This window comes from Chaetura pelagica, unplaced genomic scaffold (genome assembly GCF_000747805.2).
Source record: "Chaetura pelagica isolate M959 unplaced genomic scaffold, ChaPel_1.0 scaffold119, whole genome shotgun sequence".
NCBI classification, from domain to species: Eukaryota; Metazoa; Chordata; class Aves; order Apodiformes; family Apodidae; genus Chaetura; species Chaetura pelagica.
This window is the reverse complement of record NW_009954406.1, coordinates 551161-572278: the sequence shown is the minus strand read 5'-3', so window position 1 is coordinate 572278 and position 21118 is coordinate 551161. Positions and strand designations below refer to the sequence as shown.

At 40.3% G+C, this 21118-nt stretch overlaps 1 protein-coding gene across 1 annotated transcript in view; it reads left to right on the top strand.

The window, feature by feature from the left end:
* The first annotated feature begins 1695 nt into the window (after window positions 1–1695).
* Window positions 1696–21118, top strand: part of LGR4 (leucine-rich repeat containing G protein-coupled receptor 4) — a 45435-nt gene continuing 26012 nt past the window's right edge. Inside the window, exons 1-4 of the mRNA XM_010004262.1 lie at window positions 1696–1823; window positions 3313–3384; window positions 19403–19474; window positions 20893–20964. Of these exons, the coding sequence (XP_010002564.1) occupies window positions 1696–1823; window positions 3313–3384; window positions 19403–19474; window positions 20893–20964 (344 nt within the window). The remainder of the gene's footprint in view (window positions 1824–3312; window positions 3385–19402; window positions 19475–20892; window positions 20965–21118) is intronic.

Here is a 21118-nt window from a genome sequence, read left to right as displayed (position 1 = left end):
GCAAAGCTTGTTTTGTATAATGTCTTTAAGAGAAAAAATTGTTTTAAAACTTGTATGGTGGTCATTAAGAAACTTTGGAAGTTAGTGACTTGATGTTTCTCAAAGTCTGCAAATCAGTGCTGTAAAGATATTGGCTTATTTACTGAATGGGAGTTATCACATGTAACAAAGGCAAATACAGGAACTTTGTAATACCTCCAGATTTTTAGCAGGGAAACATGATAAGCAGTCCCTGAAGATTCACATGATAATGTCAGACAGAACTGCAGTGTCTCTGTGCCAGTTTTTGTTTAAAATGCAGTTTGACTGAAAATAAATGTCAGTAGAATTTGTGTATTGTAATCCCTGTATTAAAATTGTAAATGCTAACATTTGGAGCTACAGGCAAAAAAACATTCTCTGCTAATTTCAGATCCCAGAAAAAGGCTGGAATTATGTAGAATTTGGCTGCCAGCCATGCTATGTGTCTACATGATTTGTGTTGACTTTGCTTAGGATTGTATATGCCACTTCTTAAAATCAGGCATTTGTAGCTCTGGAATCTTCAAGACCATTGCTTTTGGATGGACATGATTCCTTACTACTTCTGTAGCTATCCTGTCATACCACAAGTGTATATGCAGTCCAAATCCCTGACAAAAAGATGTGTTGCCATTCATATAGTGCTTTCTGGTGGTATGTATTGTTGACCTATTTTATACTACCACCATTTAATATTGTGTATTATGATTGCAGGGTTTTATATCATCTAGATACTCTTAAGAGAGTTGTGATTTGTCTTGCACAGCTTATAATTTCTTAGGATTCATGTAGGGTCTCCTCTCCTTTCTTATCCTCCTGCTGTTTTCATAAATGCTTCCCAGTTGATACTGGAAGGGATGTGTAGTCATCTGGAAAGGAGAGGACTGGCCTGGGTGTGTGAAACGTGTGTATTCATGACAATTTGAAAAATGTATGTGGGGGGGCAGGGAGAATAAAAATTGCAGTCTCCTGTGGAGCAGACAGCTGACAATTCATGTATCTGATACTTTTATTTACTTTCCTTCACAAGAAGAAAAATGTTCCCCCACAGCAACTGCAGCATCTCACGGTACCCAAGCTGCTGTTGAGACACAAAGCACCTCTTAAAACACACAGGCTGTAGAATTTAGAAATAAATCATCACCAGCTCAGCTCCTTCTGGAGCTTAGTGAAGGAGCCTGTTGTGTTGCAGTGGATTTTCTTGGTTGTCTCTCACAATTGGGTTTGTTTTTTATCCGCCGAACCTTATTTTGATCTCCTTTGCTCTTGAGTTATATTAATATATGCTAAACAACTTCTGAGGAATAACTCTCTTGGTTTACACTGGGGTATGAAAAATGAAGATTGGCTTGCTAGTTAATAAACATTTAGTTTAAAGAAACAATTGCCTCTAGATTTAATTTAAGAGTGCAGTGTGCATGTCACTGGTGGGTGGGGGCCTGTTTTGCTCGGTCAGGGGCAGCAGAACAGTTGCCAGTTACTCGTTAATCTCAGCATAAATTCACTGACATCAGTTGACATTGTCAACTGCTGTGGGGAAAAAAATTCTGTTGTCAGTATAAATAAGGAAACTTTTTTTTAACGAGCTATGGCAAATGGTAACATGGGCATTCCTTGCAAAAAGTGGTTTAATTAGCTGCTGCAACTTTTTTTGGTAAGTTATATGGTACTGACATGGCGTTTGGTTTGTCACAACGTAAAAGAAGGCACAAATGTCCCAAGACACTACTTTCTCAGGAGCAGCACTGGCCCCTCTGCCTCCTCCATGCTCCCCTTAAGGGCCTGACTCTGAACCTTCGAAGGTCAGCACTGAGACCTTCTGTGGGTGGGAGCCACTGAAGATATCCTGAATGTGGAACTTCTTGATTTCTCAAGGGGGTTGTTTTTGCTGCTACAAAATAGTTTTTCAGAGATTTTTGCCCTTCTCTTCTACCAGGAAGAGTCTGAATTCATCTTTCTCTGCTTCATCGTAAGAAGTGATAACTCCAGTTGAGACAGATATTTGAAAAATTTTGGTGGCAACGGATGGGTTAAGAGCATCTACTTCAGCAATAGGCAAGGGCTGGTACTTTATTCTGAGGTTGAGCATTTTAGGTGGCAAATAAAATCTGACCACCAGCCCTTCAGATCTTCATGGAGGAGCTCCAGTGGTACTTGTTGATTATCAGGGAGATGGATGGGGTGGTTTTGTTTTGTGTGCTTTTTACTTGAAATACATGGGACGGTGTCACATACATGCTAGAGAACAATTTGTGGAAGGCAACAAGACAGCAACAGAAGGAAGCTAGGAGGGCTCTACTAACAAGTCTTATTGGGTTGCCTTTTAAACTACACATTTAAAAAAAAGCAGTAACCAAGTGAAAAGGAAGAACTTGGATTATGTCCTGAATTGTTAGGCAGTTATTAGCTTAATTATCAAACGGAATTGTTTTTGTGCTACTTCTACTCGCATTGAGTAATATCTTGCTTTAGGACTGGATTATCTGTGATGGTTCTGTAGGTGTGAACTGAGGTGATGGCACCAGGTTTGCCACTTACTGTGCTCCTTCAGAAAGAAAAAAACTGAGCAGATCTGCATACCTATCATGTAAGCACTTGCTGCCGGCCTGTCTGTGTTTAGGGACTGAGAATGAAATCTGCTTAAAACTATTACCTTCTGTAGGTTTTGTAGGAAAAAAAAAACCCCAAAAAACAAACAAAAAAACTCCTGTGGTAGAGCTAGGACATGTTTCTGCTATTCTTGTCAGTTGCTTCAGAAGCCATGTTTGCCAGAAGCTCTTTATTAAGTCCCAATGTGTGTATTCTGTGCTTTTTTTTTTTTTTTTTTAAAGACATTGTGGGATGAAAATTTGCTTGGTGGGTGGTCACAAGCTTTTTTTACAATTTTTTTCCTGTGCTGTGGTTTTGGAGAAGTCTTAATCATCTGTGCTAGAATTGTATGCATATGTAAGTTGGTAAAAATTAGTAATGGGGGCAACAGGACTGTAGAGCCTCTTCCATACATGCGTGCCTTGTAGCTTCACAGTAGATTTTGTTTACAGGTGTCAGAAAACTTTTTAATCAACTTTTCATGACATAGATCTTTGCTGCAACTAGATCCTCAAATTACTGTGCTTTGAAGTTTGACATGCAAATTTCTAGACTTGTTCTAGAAAGAGATACTACTGTGTGATGCTAGAATTTTTTTTGGTTATCAAACCATCTGATTAAGCTTTCTTCTCCTCCTCCTTTTCCTATTGTGTAAAGATTTCCTGCCTGTTTATTGATGAACCTTTATTTTTCCTTCCCCAGAGATATCAGCATGAATAACATCACAAGGCTACCAGAGGATGCATTCAAGAACTTTCCCTGCTTGGAAGAGCTGTGAGTATTTCACACGTTAAAGCTTTGCTACAACATCAGATGGCTGTGTAGAGTGGAAGGTGGGTGGGGAAATAGTCTTAAGTTGAGCTGCAAACAGAGAAAGCAATTATACTTAAAAAAAAAATCCTGTTCATGTTTGGAAACTGGAACAGTAAATGCTACTTACAAGGGACTTTTAACGGTAATTATTTTAATCATGGCTAGAGTGATGACACAGGCTAATTACAGTGTTATCTTTGGATAGCACAAGAGGTGTTTAATTACCATTGTTTCCAAAGGAGCTACAGTATAGCTGTTGCATAAGTTCCATAAAATGTATGTTATTTAATGTACTGAGCAGCTTACTCCCATTGTCCCTGTAGGCTGCAGATGCAGTGCTCACAAGCCCATCCAGACCTGCATCAGAAAGTCAAGTTCTGTGGTGCAGGGCTTCTTGTTCTTAGTTTATCTGTCAGAAATTCTTTCTCCAGTTCCCATCTCCCTCTTGTCCCGTCTGTCTTTTTAGCTTTTTTTTAGGTTTAACTTAGGTAATACTTGCATTTCTGAATCCTCAAGCTGAGCTAAGGCTCATGTGCCCATTTTTCTTGGACTGAAGTCTTAACTGCAATCCCTTTGGGAAGTTGAAGCATCTTTTTGCAGCATAGCCCTGGATTAGATTGGATTTCAGAGTCATAAATGGGGAAAAGGCTTTGACTTTCAATTACTGCTTTAATACTCTTATGCACTTCTGTAAGTACTATTATGTGACAAGTGACTTCTGTGTGCCTTAGTTTCCTTATCTATGAAGACAAGGTAGTGGTTCAACCTTTGTCAGTGTGTTGAAATTCCAACAACATGCAACAGATAAGACAAAACCACTGCAGTTTGCTTTGCTTCCTTGCATTTCCAGTGTTAAAGTAGCATTTCTTGTGTCATGGAGTATTTAAAATAAAAGTTAGCCTGTCCTTATTTTTAACTTTGGCTAGACTGGAGCTATGAATGTTATGTTGAGAAATTTTCCAGTAAATGTACCGTAGGGACAGAACAGCTCATTTTCCCAAAGAGACAAACCTTTATGAAGTAAGGAAGCATTTTTCCAACTTTACAGATGAGGAAACTGAAGCAAAGAATGAAAACCATTTGTAGAGGGCAACAGGATAAATAAACCCCATAAAAAATCCTAGAGATAAAGCCCAGGACCTTTTGATTCTTGGTTATTTGCTATAACAAATGCAACCACCATACCTGACTGCAACAAGGATATTTAGAATTTGGCAAGAGATGGCTTACTTGTTCCTGAAGAAAAAGCTTGCATTCCTGAAAGCTTCTCTGTTCTTCCTTGCACTCTAGCTTTGTTGGTTGGTCTAGTAAGGTGTTTTACCTCTCCTTACGATTTTGGGGTCTTTTATATCCTAATAATGTAACAGGTACCATGACTAATACAGTTAAATAACTCAATTTGCCCTCTTTTTAAAGAGTTTTGATCCAAGTCAGTCAGTTGGACAGACTTATGTCAGGTGAAGTGTGTGTGGTATCTTATTTCCTGCTTAACAGGTTCCAGTTTATTGCCTCTGATTTTTAGGTATTGCTTAAATTTGCAATATAGTGTAGAATACCTCATGAAGGAAAATAGGTTTACGAGGATTTCAGGTGGTGCATTTTTGTAATTGATGCAATTTATTAAAGTCTGTATGGCATGAGTAGTCAATTAAAAAAAAACTAATTAGAGGCCTGGGGAGGCTTACTTGGCTCAGAATACATACCAGCCACTTCCCTATGTGCTTTATAATATGTGCTGCTCTATGTTTGTGTGTTGTTCTATTAGACTGTATTTGTAGTTCAGTTTTTTCCAAATTCTTTATACTCCTATTTCACACCAAAAGTTGAAAAACAAACAATTCTGTTTTCCCAACTTCAGATGACTGTGGGAGACTTCATTTTTTCCATATAAGTAATTAAGCAATAAAACCTAACTGGTGGGTGTGCATATTGTGCAACTTGTATAAACCCTGGGGTGTGTCAGGAGGTAAAGAGAAAAGGCAGAGCCTTCAGCCATCATCTATTGTGCTTATTGCTTAAGAGCAATTTGCTACATGTACCTCATTGTCCCCCTGAATTCCAGCATTGCAGTTTGCAAAAAAAATAGGCTAGTGTTAAGTTCAGTATCATATGTGAATACCCAGAAGCTTTGAATCATTCCTAGCATGCTTGCTTGAGATGTTAAAGCAACTGCTGGGGAAAAGAAACTCACACATCTTTACAAAAATAATGATACTTGGCAAATGTTTGAACATATTTGAATAAATCATAATTTCTTAGTACAACAGAAAATACTACTTTCGTTCTATCTTCAAGTTAGCTCCTTAGAGCTGCAGAGGTAGGAGAACCTGCAGAAAGGCTGAAAAGAAAAAGTCTCCCAAGTCAGCAGTTATCATGGATGCAGAAAACCAGGAAAACAACTGTGAGAGCAAAGCCATAAGCAGGCAGTATTTTTGTACAGTAATTCAGTTGAAAACCATTAACTGAGACCTGTGAGCTGTTAGTAATGTTTTGCAGCAGCCAGCTTTGACTTTTGTAGCCTATTTGCAGAGACTCTGGCCATGCCTATGAGCAGTGAAATGAGGGAATTTTCTTCCTGTTCTATAAAGACCTGGTTATGATCATCTGTGCAGGAGTCAACTCTAGGTTCCCTTGCTTCAGGTCATGCTCTTCCTAGAGGAAATAAAATAGACTAAAGTAGATTCAAGCAAAAGCAGCTTACCTTTGTATTGGAAATGGCCAGCACCAGACATGATGCATTTTTGCTTCATTCTGCCCATTTTTCTGTATGGCACAGGGTCCAGAAATGTTTTGGTCTTTATTTTTGCTGGTTGTGGACAGAAAAAAAACCCAAACTATCAAACTTCCCACTGTACGCCTACAATTTTCCCTCTCCACTCTAAGATGATTTTCAAACTTTATTCCTGACTTCTATTTATAGTTGAACAAATCCAAATTCTAACTGCCAGACATGAGCAAAAGTTGTTTTTTCAGCACAGAAACCTGGGTGTGAGTCTCTGCAGCAAAGAGACAGAGCTAAAGCGAAGTGGTGTTGAAATCTGTGCTGGAGGTGACTTTTCCATCTCAAACTTTTCCCAAGAATTACATGCCTAAGGCAAATGAAAGTCCCAGAAACTTGATGGGAATGCAGTAAGTATCCACCCCACCACAGACTTCCAGTAGCTCTTCATCCAGGAGACAGCCCCAGACACCTTTCTTTTTATACCATGCTTTAGCTCTGCCGTTTGTCAAACACTGTGGGAGATCAGCCCCCAACAGAGTTAACTAATATTGCAAAACAGTACCACAGAGCTTAATTGAATCTAAATGGGAGGCAATTAGATGTATTATGTAGGCAACTGAGTCTTATGCAGTGCATGTATGAAGAGGATGGGATTAAAAAAATGCAGGAGTAATTTAAAATGGGGGTTGTAATTTCCTTAATGCAATGAATTATTTGGCAGGATTGTTTTCCGAATCCCAAAATGAGCACTAGCGAACAAAAGTGAACAAAGGAGCTTACCAGACTTGTAAAAGCTGCCTGCTGGATTAAAAGGTGCCTTCTGTGGCACTGACGGGGGAGCAACCTGGGTGCTTCAGTGTGTGCCCACTGGCATTTTTAGATGTGCTGGGTTATCAGAGACTGACAGGTCTGGCACAGATGGGAGACCGATGGCCGGCAGTTGCAGCCAGGTGGAAGAAGAAATAGCCTTGTTTAGGGAACAAACTCCCTTGCAAAATATCAAATTTGCAGGTATAATCTTGAGTTTTTGTATTATTGAGTGTCCTAGCTGAGTACTACTAACAGGTACAAGCAAAAGGATTCCAGCTTGTCTGTGGGCAGCATCTATCCCTTAGGTTATGTGCTCCACAGGCCCCTCATCACAGTCTCGTTACACTTCTCGTGTGTCTGTAGGATTCTTGCACTATTTATAAATGTTATAAAAATTCTCCATCTCTGTGTAACTGATACTCATCTGGAAGTAATTTGCAAATGATTGAGGATCAGACCACCAAGGGTTTTGCCACAGCAGTTAATGAAGTGTATTCTTCAGAAAATGCTAATGTAAATATGCTGCAACCCTGAACTTGATATGGAAAATATCTAAACTGAAAATCCTTGAAAAACTTGGCCACAGTTTTCTAACCACACCTTGAAGTATTTATAGAAAGATAGAAGAGTGAAATACAGTTAGATAATGCAGTGTTTTTCGAAAGCACAAACCATTTTCCAGTGTGCATTTTTAACTACAAGAGCCATGTTTTGTTGGTCTTCTAAATGATTGCAGTTCCTTCTAACATTTAAAATTATCTAAAGTAGTCTGAAGGATTTTTAACTGTATGATTTTTTTTCAGTATATTTGTGAATGATCTGCTGGATTAATGAAAAAGGCACTCTCTCCTCAAGGAAGGCAATACAAAATGATTTTTATTTTTGTCACTTTTCTAGTCTGGCTTCAGAAACTTGAATAAAACAAAAGGCTTCTTAACATAACAAGCTTTTAACCTTGTTTTGATCTCCACTTCTAGCCCTTTAAAATGTTGTCTTATTTGCCCCACAGTGATGGGCAAGATTTAGATTGTAAGGTTTTGTCTGTCTGGGTGCTGGCCATGTGAGAGCCAGTTGGGAGGCCATAGGACAGCAAGCTGTCCTTCTGCCTGTATGTTGTCTGTGACACAAGTACATTGTTGTCTGAAGAGGAGTACAGGTCACCTTCCAACCAGTCAGCCTCAGGACAGGCTCTGACCTTCTCCAACATCGATGAGGGAGGATGTTCTCTGATTATTCACTCCTGAGGGCACCAAGAGGCAGCAGTGCTTGATTACCTTCCAGATGTGTCCTGATGTCCAGATCTGTTGTGTTTCTGGTTTTTGCTCATAAATGAGATGAAACAGCCTGTCTTTTGTGACTCTACCCTCAGATTTTTTTTATCAGTCAAGCACAAACTTTATTAAGGTTTTTATTTAGTAACTGTTGAAAATTATGAGAGAAAAAGTGATAAAAGAAAAAGCTAATAAAAAAAATTTAAAAAGCTAATCTGCTTTTTGAGAAATGAATAAGCAAACAGTGAACAAGAGACAGCACGTGTGCAACTAATTTTTCAGGAAAAGGTAGATCAACTCAGAATTTCCTTGACTAATTATATCCATGCTGATGACAGCGTTGAGAGATCTTGCTTAAACATCTCAAGCCCCTCTCCTCCCCTCAGCCAATCTCTGAACATGGCTTTTAATTGGCAAAGTATATTTTAAGAATGTAAGGATTAATTAAAATGCATACTGGCAATGAAAATGAGGTGGTTTTGCCATAAGGTTGTAATCAGGAAGTATCTGTAAGGGAAATGTCTGGAATTATATTTCCTTGACTGCAGCTGAAGATGACCACCTGGCTGAAATGTCACAGCTGCTTACTTCTGTAGTATCTATTTCAGTGTGTAATTTAGATGGTCCCCTTCCTTCTAATTTCTGTGTCAGCACCAAGTTGTATTATCTTTGGGGAAGGAGGGGAGTGACTATCTTTTTTATTACTTTGGTTTTATGAATAAGGCATGTCTTGGAATTCTGCCAAGGCCACCAAGGCTGAGCTGTTACTTTGAGATGCAGTACCTTTCCTCACCTGGCTATGGAGCATTTGGTGGTTTTTGCCAAAGGAGGTTTTTGCCCTTCAATGCTAAGTCTTTTAAAATAGCATTTGCTAGGTAATGTGCCAATGTTGATAAGATGGTACAATTCCTCTACCTTTCATAAACACGGGTAGTCCCAGGGTTTGCAGTGGGAGGCTGGAGGCAAAGGGCTTGTTTTGAGTAGAAAAGGTAAGGAACAATCTTCATGAGAAAAGTTGTCCTGATTCCCTGTGTCAGCCAACATGTGGTAACTGAGGCTGTGGTTAAACATCTGCTTGGAAGACTAGCTGGTATGATTTGAGATATTACCCTCCCATAATCTGACTGTTCAGCCCCACCAGCAGAGACTAAGGAATGAACCAAGAGGTTCATTTGCTTTGCTGTAAGGGCAGGCAGTGTAGACATCCTCTGTTGGTATTTCAAAAATAGCCACCTGACGTTGGGTTACAAGCCAATGAGTGATCTTCCTCCATCTGCCTGCTCTGAATATTTGAACAGCTGGAGGAGATAATTTCATCAGTTACTCCAGTTTGAATTCCAAGAGGTAAAGTTCTAATGAAGAGAATGCAAGATGTACATTTCACGTGTGGTAGCAAGTTAAGAGCCTAAGCTCTGACTTGAGCAGCTAGCAAACATTAGAAGTGTTTGCTGCCTTATGTGCACCAGAGCTTTAGAACGTGCAGTGGCGTGTTGCAACTTGCACCTTCAAATTCTAGTCAAGACAAACCTTTAGGCAAAGACTCCCAAGTAGAATTAACCACAGTCAGCTAAGATATTTTTAAACATTACCTACTTGGTCTGCACTAGATGCTAAATGATGTTTAAAAACATGTTGGCCAACCTGTGTTTAATTAATGTTTTCTTATCTGTGCAAGTCCTAAATCAGTTTGGTTCTGGATGAGTTTCAATCCTGCTGATGTAAGAACAGTATTTCTGTAGCTTAGAAGTTTCTCACTGTGCTTCCCAGTTGCATATTTTTCCTGTTTATGGGGACAGATGCTAGTAGGTTGAGTAGATTCCATTGTTTTTTGAAGATGAGGAAGTTTCTTCCCAGTTTCTGTTTCTGCATGTTAATTTCAAAAGTTGGCCTGTTGTGCATTAGGATCCCAAGACTGTTTATTTTGCTTCAAGTACATTTAGAGGGAAACAAGACTTTTTCCTTATCTGTCGTGTTTGAGTTTCCGTGTTCAGCATTATTTTCACATGTGCATGCTCACAGAAGCTGGCTTAGCTAAATGGCCTGGAGGCTGAACTTTGCAGCGTTACGCTTCAAGACCTGTCTTACAAGCCTGAATTTATTATGCTGCCTGAGCTGCCAGGTTGGGGCTGTCTGAAAGTATAAACTAGATAAGAAACTTCTGGAGGCTGAGTAGTCTCAGAAGCTCTCAGGCTGGGTCTTCCCAAGTAGAGTCCCCCAGACAGTGGTCGTACTGTGCAGTCCACCTCCTCTTTTCAGTTTCAGGAATTGGAGCATGAGTCAAAGGCACAGGAGAATGCGAGGTGGCAGGCAGCTTGTTCCAGGCTCAAGCCGCAAGAATCGCAAAATCCTTAAGTGTTCAGACAGTAAAAAAACCCAAATCCTACATGTGGGAGGTAAATGCATTATCACCCTGTTCAAAGTGACTCATAGAATCACAGAATGTCAAGTTGGAAGGGACCTGAAGGATCATCTTCTCCAACCTTTCTAAGTAATGCTGTAGTAATACTATATGAGATGGCTCAGCACCCTGTCAAGCTGAGACTTAAAACTCTCCAATGTCAGGGAATCTACCACTTTGCTGGTCTTCCCTGGGAGACTATTCCAATGTTTGACTGTCATCATGGTTAAAAATATACCTCTTGTGTCCAGTTGGAATCTCCCCAGGATCAACTTGTGCCCCTTGTCTTTTTCATGTAACTCCTTGTAAATAGGGAGTCTCCATCTCCTTGATAACCACCCTTTAAGTACTGGAGCATTGTAATAAGGTCTCCCCTAAGCCTTCTCAAGTCTGAGCAAACCCAGTGTTATCAGCCTCTCCTCATATGGCAGGTCCCGCAGTCCTCTGATCCTCCTTGTGACCTTTCTCTGGACCTTCTCCAGCCTGTCCCATCTTTTTTGCAGAGCGGGGACCAGAACTGAACACAACACTTCAGGTGTGGTCTGACAAGCGCTGAGTAGAGCTGGATGATGACTCCCTTATCTCTGCTGGTGATGCCTTCGATGCAGCCCAGCATCCTGGTGGCTTTCTTTGCTGCTGGAGCGCACTGTTCGCTCATGTTGAGCCTGTTATCCACCAAGACCCCCCAGGTTCCTTGCCACAGGGCTGCTCTCCAGCCAGGTGGATCCTAGTGTGGACTGCACTCCTGGGTTATGTGTTGCCAGGTGCAAGACCTTACACTTCTCCCTGTTGAACTTCATGAGGTTCCTGCTAGCCCACTCCTCCAATCTGTTTAGGTTATCCTGGAGGGTGTCTCTCCCTTCTGGAGTGTCAGCGTCTCCACTCATCTTGGTGTCATCCCTAAACTTCATCAGGGTGCTCTTGATCCCAACATCCAGGTCACTTATGAAGATGTTAAAGAGCCCAACACTGATCCCTGGGAACCCCACTTGTGACCAGTTTGCGATTTGAGGAGGAACTATTTACTATGACCCTCTGGGTATGGTCTGTCAGCCAGTTCCCCACCCACCTCACAGACCACTCGTCAAGGCCGTTACAAGTGCATTCTGTCACCATAGTGTCTCCGTGTGGCACTGTATGTAACCATAAGAAGACATGGTGGGGAATGAAATAATTTTTATCTCCATTCCTCCCCTCAACTTGGGTGGTTATATTTTGGTATATTTTTTGTAGAGTACTGTGAATACTGAGGTACTTTTGCCTAATTAGCATTGGCAGATTTTTCCTGGCATAGAAGAACCTGTACTCACATAAAGTTCTTTTACTGCTCTTCCTTTAGAAAAGTAAAATTCTAGATGATTCTGATAAAATAGTTATGGGTTTTTTTCAGCTAGGGGAAAATTAACTGTTGCCCTGAATCTGAAACAAAGAGTAATGTCCAAAATTAATCTCATTTCTGCTAAGTCGTTCACTGTGGAGGTGTCCAGAAAACACAGGTCTTATATTTACCCAGTATGTATATCTGTAATGGTTAGAAAGCTGGTAAAAGAGGTTTAATTGCCAAATATACGTGGATTTATGCTACTTCCACATTTTGCAGTGTCACTTTGCTAGATGCATCAGTCAGAAAAAGGAGGGGTGACAAAGGAAAATAATTAGGCTGTAGCTTCAATCCTGCATTCCTGTGTAAGGGAAATCCGTAATAATTTATTCTCCTGTTAAAAAGAAAAAAGGAATTATAAATATTCCTTGACAGTTCATGAGAAGCAGTATCATAGAGCCATATTTTGTCTTGCAGTGGGTGCTGGGGATACCTGCTAACAATTTAAATCTAGAACTTCTGGACTGTTCTTAAGGACTTCTTTTAATCAATCAGTTTAGGCATTTTACAATTTTAGTCCAGGAATGCATTTGGAAAACAAGCTATTGCCTTGAAGTACAGTATAACTTTGAGAAAGCTGTAAATGCTGGAAAGGGAAGGCTCAAGATGAGAAATGCCCATTCAGCTGGATGGAGTTGGTGCAGTTTCAGTGCTGGCTGTAGTTACAGGCTTTTTTTTTTTCTAGTCCTAATGTGTCTTGGCTCACATACTCGGGAATTCATAAATAGTGGTTGAAGTTGTACAATACTGAAATGACTTCAGGAAAAGGAGAAAAGGGGACAAATGCGTTTTCCATTAGCAGCAGCAGAATAAAGTATCCATTTAGTTATGTTAAATTGGTGTGGAAGAATTGGGAGTGATCTGTAGGTTATTGTTTGGCTTCACAGGAGTGTGGCAGGCAGCAGCTGGCACAAGTACCAAAGGAGCTGTTTGCTAATCATAGGTAGGCAAAGTAGAGTTTAGTCCTGTGCCACTGCTTCCATTTCCCAGCCTGTCCTCTTCTGCAGCTGCCCAGCTTGGGCAGGAGCTGCCTGCACAGGCGTGTGCCTTCTGTGGGCAGGGCACCTCTGCATGATGGAAGCAGCCAGCCCCTGGTGTCTTCCTGCAAGTGGCTGTACCTCTTCTGTAAAGCTTCACACCACAATGAATAGCGTGTAGTACGTAACTGTAGTACAGTGTGGCCAGCAGGTCGAGGGAGGTGATTCTGCCCCTCTGCTCTGCTCTGGTGAGACCCCACCTGGACACCTACTGTGTCCAGTTCTGGAGCCCTCAGAACAGGAAGGACATAAAGCTTTTGGAGCAAGTCTGGGTGAGGCCAAGATGATCTGAGGGCTGAAGCACCTCTGCTATGAAGAAAAGCTGAGAGTTGGGGTTGTTCAACCTGGAGAAGAGAAGTCTCTGGGGAGAACTTATAGTGGCCTTCCTGTATCTGAAGGGGCTACAGGAAAGCTGGGGAGGGGCTTTTTACAAGGGTGTGTAGTGACAGGATGAGAAGCAATGCTTTTAAGCTGGAAGAGAGGAGATTTAGGTTAGACATTAAGAAGAAATTCTTTAGTGTGGGGCTGGTGAGACACTGGAGCAGGTTGCCCCAGGAGGTTATGGATGCCCCCTCTCTGGAAGTGTTCAAGGCCAGGCTGGATGGGGCTCTGAGCAACCTGATCTAGGGGGAGGTGTCCCTGCACATGCATGGGGGTTAGAACTAGATTATCTTTAAGGTCCCTTCCAACCCAAACCATTCTGTGATTCTATGAACTATGCATCACCTGTTAAGAAAAGTGAGTTCTGCTCCGAAGTGGCTGCTTTTCTGGCATAAGTGTAGCCTGGACCTCTTAAGTTGGAGAAAATCTAATCTGTGCTACCCATCAAGTGTGTCTGTCAGGCATTTTCAAAGGTTACTTCTGTTGCAGGAAAACATGAAATAAAATTCGAATTAGTGTGGGAAGCACAAGAAGCCCTGAAAAAGCTGATGTTAGGGCCAGGCTTGTAAGGATGGCAGAACAGTTTGATGCAAGACAGCAAAAACGTGAAGAAATGGAAAAAGTACAAGAGGGGAATTAACAGAATATTTTCCCATGGGATGAAAACAAGTAGTTAAAAGTTGGAGAGCTGAAAGGAGATGTTGCCTGGGTAGGCAGCCAGCAGTAGGATGGTCTGAAGGTGACTGTGGAGTGTTCAGTTTTGACTAGGTCTTGGGTCTTACCTGAAAGCATCTAATGTAGAAATAAAAATGGTACATCAGGTGACTTATTGTGGCCTGTCAGGATTGCAGTCTGTGTCACGGTTTGAAGTTTCAGCAAGGAAGTAAGGTTGCAATTGATACATGGAAAAAGAAGTATAGATATGTATATATATACACACGTGTGTGTATATTTATATATATGTATATAGTTATGTATATAGTAATGTATAGTTATCAAGATGGACAGGTAAGGTTAAGAGGACCCCAGAATACCACTAAAGGGAAAAAAAAAACAACACAGCAAAAGCATTTTGTATGTGCACGAGATGTTGAGGACAGAAGGAGACCTAATTCTTTACTCATGTAGCCTCTTGAGGTTCACCACCATCTGGGATGCAAGGCAAGCAGAGAGGTTTCCAAGGAGTTTGTATTGAATCCTGTCAAAATGAGAGTGATGGTTTTAATTGTTAAGGATAAAACTATATCCCTTGGACATCCTCCCTGAATTTGGAGTGACACCAGTGATTAACTTGGCTCAGTTAATATGCGGCTGGATTGCCAGACTCATAATTGGTGAAGTTTTAATTTCCCAAAAGAAAGAAAACAGTCCTTTCTGCTTTAAGAAGAGTTTCAGTGCAAGAAGCTGTGCTTGCTGTGAACTCTGGGAATGAGATACCATGGAAGATTGTTCCCCAGCCAGATTGTATCCTGATTTCTGTAATAACAACAAGGTGTCCTCTACATCTGGACATAATTTACTGTGTCACTTAATAAATGGTTAGAGAGTATTGCTCACCTCTCTGTATGACTAGATAGAAGAAGTATTTTGTCCTCTGTATGTCCTCCTCTATTATCCTGCTATGCTGTATTTATTTGATTTTGTCTACTTGAATTTGTCCAAATTTTCAGGAATTTTGTGCCATTAGTACACTCAATTTTTACTTTTTTTTTTTTTTAAAAAGTAAAACCAGAGGACTACAGTTTTCAGTACGAAACAGTTAAAATTATTGATCTAGAAGCAAGATACTAACGTGATCATACATGAGAACTGTGATTCCAGTGCAGAAGCCTCCAAGGTGTAACTCAGCTTGGCTAATTCAGGAAACCTGCAGTCCTGGGCAGAGAGTCCAAACAGGGCAGTCACAACTGAGTTGGCTGGAAAGCTCTTGGTCAATGTGATACACATTTACACCCCACTTCAGATATTGCCTGCCGCTGTGTCTGTGTACATTGAAAAGTAAAAGGCAGCAAATTAAGTATTTGTGTCGTGTAGCATAAAATGGCACTTTACAATTGTCTGTTATCATAGAATCACAGAATGGTTAAGGTGGGAAGGGACCTTAAAGATCATCAGGTTCCAACCTCCCTCCTATGAGCAGGGACACTGCCCACTAGACCAGGCTGCACAAAACCTCATCCAACCTGGCCTCAAACACCTTCAGGGACGGGGGTTCCACAGCCTCCCTAGGTAACCTATTCCAGCACCCTGCTACCCTCATGGTGAAGAATTTCTTACTGATGTCTAACCTATATCTCCTCTCTTTCAGTTTAAAACCATTACCCCTTGTCCTGCCACTATGCTCTCTGGTGAAAAGTCCCTCCCCAGCTTTTCTGTAGCCCCTTTAGGTATTGGAAGGTGCTGTAAGGTCTCCCTGGAGCCCTCTCTTCTCCAGGCTGAACAGCCCCCACTCTCTCAGCCTGTCTTCATAGTAGACGTGCTCCAACCCTTTGATCGTCTTCATAGCTGTTCTCTGGACCCTCTCCAACAGCTCCATGTCTTTCCTGTGCTGAGAGTTCCTTCACTGTATTGTGAATTAATCTGTTTTACAGTCCTCTGCCTTTTGGACAAAGAGTTCTGACTAATGGTGATGTGCCTTGACTCAGTAACTATAAATGGACTTTCAGACCAAGTCTCTGAGACTCTTTCCACTCACAGTTCAGGGAAGGACATGTACTCAGCTCTCAGTAGCATAAATGTAAAGCTGTCTTCAGGTATCTTAATAGCAGTGTGGGCTTGTTCCACCATGGGCAGGCCCCAAGCAGATTAGTGAATGTTGTTGCAGGAAGATGAAGCCTCCTTCCTTTTTGTTGTGCTGCAGGTTTGGTCTTGGTAAAGCTGTGATTTTTCTTAGCCCGTTTACAAAGCATGTGAGAGAGACAGAATGAGAAAAACAGAGGTGCTTGTAAAACATTTAGGTGTTTTAAAAGTTCTATTTGAAAATCTGATTGAGACTACATTTGAGGCAGGCTGAAAGGAGAGAACGTGGAAAACGACTGGACAATTTCTGATGCCTGGAATTCTATGCTGTACATGTTCTATATTATATATTAATTTTTAGTTTCTCTCTGTAAAATGAACCTGGTTATGTAAAGGGAAATCTTCCCATCCTCCCAGCTGCTTCATGCTGCAGCAGGGGGGAGCATGTTGGGAGCAGTGTGTGATACTTGGTCTTTGCCTGCTGGAGAGCTGCAGTTGAAACCTCCTAACGAGCAGCCACGCTCCCCAAGGCTACGACGTGAATGATAAATGTATATTTGGCAAACTGATTAGTAAAGCCTTTGCACACTTGGCTAGTTGTATCCTGTTTCCTGGAAGGCTGCCAGATGGAGGAGAAACGGAAATGTAATGGATTGCAGGTTGTTTTGTGTTTTTTTTTTCTGTTGGTTGGTTGCAGAAAGTCTGAATAAACAGGAGTTGCCTTGAGGTAGGTGAAGTCCTGCTTTTTGAAGTCACGCAAGCCTTGCTCTGGCTCAGATGCATTATTTTTTTTTTCCTGTGCTCTGTAGGTTGTGTTAGTGACAGTGAGACTGGGGGAGGCTATTCAACTGGATTTAGTTTAGCTTTTTAAAAACAAACCATAATCCCGAGCCTCATTGGGGGAGGGTGAAGTTAACAGCAGATGCCTGAGGAGCTGCACACCAGCCCCTTCAACAGGGAGCCTCTGCAGAGCTGCAGGCAGAGTTGATACATTTACCAAAGCTGCTGCCATTTACCAGGGCTGCTGCTTCTTGAAGCATGTGGTAGGTCATCAACATCAGCTTGTAGTGTTTGAGTGCCAAAATAATTTGGTGTGATAGCCTCACTTAAATTTTGCTTGATTTAAGGATTAGTATTGTGGTGTTTTGAAAACTTTTTGAAATAAACATGTGCTCTGCAGATCACTGGCTTTCTGGTGTAGGGACCCAGCACGTTACATCAATATTTCTTTCTGTTTACTGTGAACTTCTTAAGAAATTCTTAAAAGGAAAGCCATGAAATACTGCAAATCTCCCGCCACGTCCCCTCAGATAAAGTTAATACAGTTAATTTGGGCAACTGCGAAATTAATTTAAGGGAGTGTTTTGTTGCCATCTGGAATTTTTCATTCATGTTAAAAATTCAAAATATTTGAAAAATTATGTCACAACCTCCAAAATCCTGAGGTTGTTTGGAGACAGGAGATTTCAAGGATAAATAAACATGAATTCTTTCTTATTCCTCTTCTGTTTTCAGAGCTGTTTGGTTATACACAGACCACACAGCAGTCAGATCTCTCTTTTTAATTTTTTTTTAGGACAAAGGAAGCTGAGATTTAAGCATACTTCTAATGATGTCAGAGCCATAGCTACAGCAATTGGGGGGTGTGTGAGAATACAAGGACTAAATATAAAGGTCTAACGAACTATAGTAACACAGTTTTCTAAACTTTAGTAGTATCTGCAACTGTCACCTTACTGTTTCATGAGAAGCTGTCTTCTCCCTTCGTTTATAAATAAAGCTATCTACCTTTGACAAATAGAGTTGATAAACATAACTACCATCCTCTTTATCAGGTGGCATTTTATGAAGTCGTATTCTGTTGCAAGCAGATTTAGGTAGGCCTTAAATGGTTTGGGTAATCTCATTTATGCAGTTAGAACAGAGACTAAGATAAAAAAGTAATAACGTTGCTATGTTCAGGCAAGCTGGTGCATTAGACGATGCTCTTGTTATTTCCTTCATTTGCCTCTTTGAAATAATATTTCCCCCTTAATGTGGCTGGCTTGCTTCACAGAGCCCTGTAGCAGGAGAGGTGGATTTTGATACTCTGTAACCTTTGTTAAAGCACATGGACTGGTTTTTAATTGTTAACACTCACTGCATTGTACACAATTTTTCTCCCAGATGATTTCTTTGTACAACCTTTTTCAATGTAGTTTTTGCTTAGCTTGGATGTGAAACTGAGTCTGATAGCAAATAATTTGGCAGAAATGATGGCATCTTTTGGCAGCTATGCATTACCAGGTGTTCTGCATTATTGTCTTTTACCCTTAATAAAATACCTTGTGTCACAACTATTAGCCGCTCAACACAGGTTGGACCACACAGGGTCTGCTAGTCAGGATAGAGGTAAAAAGGTTGAAGGAAAAATAGAGTGGGGGGAAGGGGGAAAGAGCTATTTGAAAGCAGCTGTTTTGGCTGCTCTTTCTGCTTTCTAGCTTCATGTGCTGCAGCATCTCCTGTATTTATTACTTTTAATATCATGGTGGTTTTCACAATTTACTTAGTGTGAGTGTCTAGCAGTCCAAGTTTGAAAATCTTGAGAGAGGGCAAGTATGGCTGAGGATCCTATTCCTTTACTGCCTCCCCCCAAACAGTTTTCTTTTCTGAAAAGTTAGTCCAAATAGCTGACCAAAATGAAGAAATATTGCCAAGATTATGTCTTGGTAATGTCAGCAGGCATCCTGTCAATGGTCAGCACTGTGAACATACCTCCTGCTTGTGAATATCGTCTTCGCGTTTGGAATTCTCACAGAAACTTTTCCCTGCCTCATGCTGTCATCTAGCTATTTTTACTCAACTGCATAGTTTCTTTAGAAACTGCTGGGTAGATTAAAAACACATGGGTACCCGAGCATGTGTTTTGAGCAGAATAATGCTGAAAGCTGAGGAATCATGTTAATAGTTGGTAAATGCACTTTTTGAACCTAGTGCCATAAGAAGACTCTTTATAATTCTGGGATGTGTGTTTTTGAGCATGTTTAAGAAGTATATCCATGAAGCAGAGTAAGGCATTCCTCATGGTCAAAATGTGCAATGGCTAAAATAACTGTAGCAAACTTGGAAGACTGTGAATATGGCATAATTGCAAAATGTATAATTGGTTGCAAGGTGTAATGTATTGGTGATTCTCCTTGTTAGGTGGCTGTGTAAGTACTGTATTTTCTGACTGAAATTATTATTGCAATTTTTTTCCAGGCGGCTGGCTGGCAATGACCTTTCTTTTATCCATCCAAAGGCCTTGTCTGGCTTGAAAGAACTCAAAGTTCTGTAAGTAATCAGGTTCTGAAGGACATTTATATTTTTTTTTTTCCCTAACCCCCCCTCCCCAGTATAGCTCTTCTGCTTTTTTTTTTTTTTTTTAAAGACCTGCTGCAAGTGGTGGTGAACTTGACTAAACTGTAATTATTGTGTTTAATTAGAACTCTTAATTGTTTCTGAGGTTTATATTGTAGCAGAAGTATGCTAAAAAGGAAGAATCCTAAGAAGGAAAAATCCTAAAAAGGACATATAAAGCTTTTAGTTGTTCTCCCCCCTCTCAGCTTACTCTGTCGGGTGCCCTGATGTTGTCAGGTAGTACTTAGAGATTTAAAACACTCACCTTTGAATTGTCCCCTATTGGTACTAGAAATAATTCTTAGTTTTCCATAGCTAAGGATACAAAGAGCTTTCTGTTGTTCAAGGCTTTAAAAGCCTGTATCCATAATTTGTAGCATGTATGCTAATGTAAGCATTTCCCAATTGCTAGTAGGGTAATAGTTAATTAAACAGATATTTAAAAGCAAAGAGTGGAAAAGGATCTTGGGTTTGGAAAGAAAGAAGCACAAACAGCATAACTAGGGTACAGAGCAGGAAACTGCTCATCTGCCATATTACTAAATATGATGTTTTGTAAATTGAATGCAGAGTGTCCAGACTTTTGAAGGCATCTCCATCAGGATACTGGTTACAGCACTGGAGATGCTTGAAATCTTGCCAGTTCTTGAAAAATTTGGGACTTGAATATTAATTAACATCTAACTTACTTGACCACTTTCATTTTACTCCAGTATGCACTCAAATCTATGAAGATTTTCTTAATGTGTGAGATCTCACTTCTTTCATTCTCTTTAAAAGAACTCATCATGCAATAATGTTGTCCCATAAGAGAACTTTTTTAAAAAAGCAAACAACAAACTACTATAACTTAATGCAGCTTGACTCTAGTTTCATTCTGTCTCTTTTTAACGTTGTGCCCAGATGTGCTTTGTTGTGAACATAGTTAGTAAATTAGATTAATACATTGTGTATTGATGCAGCTTTAAGAAAAATTAGAGGTTTGTGTATTTTGTAGCATGTATAGGATGATTTCACACAAAAATAATAAAATATCACTTATTCCAGCAAATTTGAACTAGTGTTAAGTTGTTCGACCTCTTCAGTGAGTTCCATGGGGAATTTTAGCATATTATGTCAGAGGCTTGCTCTCTGCAAATTAATGCAGTTAATTAATGAGTTATAAATAAAACTGAAATAGACCATTTTTTTGTTTCATCATTGCCTTTGGATGTCTGGTCTTGATAATTGTAGATGATTTTTTATACTCTAGAATGTGAAACCGTAACAGCACTGTAGGCTCCTCTGTCAACCTCTACTGTTGGTAAAAGTTAATGTCAAATTCTGCTTTACTAACATGGTGTTTTTTATAGAACCCTGCAGAACAATCAGCTGAAGACTGTACCTAACGAGGCCATCAGAGGATTAAGTGGTTTACAGTCCTTGTAAGTTTTCTTATTTTGCTTTTATTTTTTGTGTTGTTCTCCAGGTTCCACTTTCAGTCACTTTGTACACATTTACTTCGTTCTATAGAGTTTTGACATATAATCATGTATGTGTAATAACATACCTGGACTTTCTGATACTGCCATTCCAGCT